Below are 2754 nucleotides of genomic sequence, written 5' to 3' on the forward strand. Positions count from 1 at the left end.
AGCGGCGGCGGGGGGCGCGGGGGGCCGCCCGCTCCCTGCCGCCCCGCCGCGGAGCCCCGCTTTGTTCCCGGGGGAGGCGCGGAGCGGGGCGCGGGCGACCCACGGACACACGTGTCGCCCAGCCGGGGGGAGCGGGGTGCCTGGATGCCTTGCAGATCCGCCTGGCCCCTTCCCGCGTGTCTCCCTCCGCGCGTGTGCCCCTGTGCGTGTGCGCGCTGGGTGTTGGGTGGGTTTTTTTTTTCCCCCTTTCTTTTTTTTTTTTTTTTTTTTTTTTTTTCCCCTCGCTTGCTCCAGGTTTTACTTCTGGTTGCCTGTAAGGGTTTTGCTCCTCCCTTCTGAAATCCTATATTAGCTGTGGCCAAAGCTGGGTAAGAAACACAGCTCATTGTTGGCAAGTGCCGATGAGCCTCGCAGAGGAGTGAAAAACAGCTCCGGGGCTGCGGCAGCGATCACAGCACCGTCACGTAAGCGCCGAGGAGAGAGCCGGGGAAGCCCTCTCTATGCTGGGTGACTTTTACTGACTGATTTCACCGCCACCTTTGAAGCAGAAGAAGAAAGAAGCCGGGAGGTGAGTGCGGCGGTTCTCGTAGCTGGTGCCGGGTGTCCCTTTTGTGTGCAACAGGAAAAACGGGACTGTCGAAACACGCGAGGAAAGGTGTTCCTCAGCTGCCTGGCTTTACCTCCTCAGGCGCGCATTCCTGTATTTTTGCCGAAATAATTGGGACTCAATTCCAAAAGTTGCTGACAGCGGCTAGGTGGGACTTCCCAATTCTTTGCTCGTTCCCCGCAAGTTAGCGAGAGCGCCGTGGAAATCCGCTGCCTTCCCTGGCGAAGCCGGGGGGCTCGGCGCCTTCGGAACGTGCGGGGAGGAGGCGGCTGTTGCCGTATGCAACACTTTCCGCTGATAGGTATGCACAAGTTGGAGCGGGGAGGCGTGCGTGTTGCTCGCCGGATTAGCGGAGGGGACTGGGATTTTCGTACCGCAGGCTCCGCTTATATTTTCCCCTTTGTACTCCACGGCGGAGCCGCGGTAGGAGATTCGGGGTCGGTTTCTCCGCCCGCCTCCCTCCCTGCCTCCCTCCCCCCGGGAAAGAGAGGACGGCGGGACCGGCGAAGTCGTTCCTGCCAGGGCCGGGCAGATGCAGCCGGTCCGGGCGAGGGCGGCTGGGTGTCCGAGGGCGCCTTTTCCTAACGTATTCCCACGCTAACTTTCCAGGTGGGCGATGGCAGACCACATGATGGCCATGAACCACGGGCGATTCCCCGACGGCTCCGGCGGGCTCCACCACCACCCCGCGCATCGGATGGGCATGGGGCAGTTTCCCACCCCGCACCACCACCACCAGCAGCAGCAGCCGCCGCAGCAGCACGCCTTCAGCGCCCTGATGGGCGACCATATACATTACGGAGCCGGGAATATGAACGCGAGCGGCGGGGTGAGGCACGCCATGGGGCCGGCGAGCGTGAGCGGAGGGCACCCGGCCGGCAGCATGCCGCCCCCCGCCCGCTTCAGCGGCTCCCAGTTCATGGCCCCCCCCGTCGCCAGCCCGGGAGGGCAGCTGAGCGCCAGCATGCAGCTCCAGAAGCTGAACAACCAGTACTTCAGCCACCACCCCTACCCCCACAGCCACTACATGCCGGACTTGCACCCCGGCAGCCACCCGCTGAACGGCAGCAGCCAGCAGCATTTCAGGGACTGCAACCCCAAGCACGGCGGCGGCGGCGGCGGCGGCGGCAGCGGCTTGCCGCCCGCCGTCCCCCACGTCCCCGCGGCAATGCTGCCGCCCAATGTCATAGACACTGACTTCATCGACGAGGAGGTCCTCATGTCCTTAGTCATCGAAATGGGGCTGGATCGCATCAAGGAGCTTCCCGAGCTGTGGTTGGGACAGAACGAGTTTGACTTCATGACAGACTTCGTTTGCAAACAGCAGCCCAGCAGGGTGAGCTGCTGATTCATTTAAAACAAACAAAGGACTTTCTATCGGTGCGAATGAAAACATTCCCCTAGACACGGTGTCTCACTTTTCAGGGCTTGAAAAGGTGAGAATCTGGAAAGCAGAGTCAACTATGCGCTTGTATAAATTCTTTTTTTTTTTTTTTCTTTCTCCTTAAATCGCTGCCACTTTTTTGTAGCTTTGACATTCACGTCCCCTCCCGTAGTAATAATTTCTAGCGAACTCTGCCTTTTTATGTTGGTCCCCCCCTTCCCTCCTCGCTCGTTTCATTTCCTCGCAGTAACGTGCCCATAATTCCCACAGTGCTGAACTGTTAGATATTAATCTTGGCAAATTGCTTAATCTTGTGGATTTTGTAAACGATAATTTCCAATGACTTGAACTGCATTCAAATTTTGAGTGAACAGGGAAAAAAAAAATTGCATTAGTTGGTTGCATGAACTTTGAAGGGCAGATACTACTGCACAAATGCTGCCATCTTGCTTAATTTTTAACTATGCATTGCAGTGCAGACTAATAGGTTTTTTTTTTTTTTCCTTGAATACGCTAAACTGGAAGCTTAACAGATGTGGGCCAAACCTTTCCAGATCAGGAAAAGTAATACTGTTACTTAAGTCTGCTACCCATTCCCCCTCCCCCATATGTACAGACAATAATATGGTGTGGATGGAATGTTGACTAGTGGCAAACATTTCACAGATTATTTTTTTTTATTTTGTTTCTGTCTTCAGCATTTTGACACTGTGCTAATATAGTTTATTCAGTACATGAAAAGATACTACTGTGTTGAAAGCTT

At 55.9% G+C, this 2754-nt stretch overlaps 1 protein-coding gene across 2 annotated transcripts; it reads left to right on the forward strand.

Moving 5' to 3' along the window:
• The first annotated feature begins 374 nt into the window (after positions 1-374).
• On the forward strand, positions 375-2002 carry CITED2 (Cbp/p300-interacting transactivator, with Glu/Asp-rich carboxy-terminal domain, 2). Of its 2 annotated transcripts, none has more exons than XM_010574615.1 (2): positions 375-568; positions 1217-2002. In XM_010574615.1, the coding sequence occupies exon 2, from the start codon at positions 1224-1226 to the stop codon at positions 1953-1955; it is 732 nt and encodes a 243-aa protein (XP_010572917.1). In that variant the 5' UTR covers positions 375-568; positions 1217-1223; the 3' UTR covers positions 1956-2002. The 2 variants fall into 2 exon arrangements, with proteins under 2 accessions (XP_010572917.1, XP_010572918.1); XM_010574616.1 differs by lacking the exon at positions 375-568 and adding an exon at positions 933-982.
• Positions 2003-2754: the final 752 nt, after the last annotated feature.

Source organism: Haliaeetus leucocephalus, unplaced genomic scaffold, assembly GCF_000737465.1.
Source record: "Haliaeetus leucocephalus isolate CR32 unplaced genomic scaffold, Haliaeetus_leucocephalus-4.0 Scaffold450, whole genome shotgun sequence".
In the NCBI taxonomy this organism is placed as follows: domain Eukaryota; kingdom Metazoa; phylum Chordata; class Aves; order Accipitriformes; family Accipitridae; genus Haliaeetus; species Haliaeetus leucocephalus.

Coding starts and splice junctions, on each gene's coding strand:
- CITED2 (XM_010574615.1), top strand. CDS start 1,224: ATGGCAGACCACATGATGGCCATGAACCACGGGCGATTCCCCGACGGC.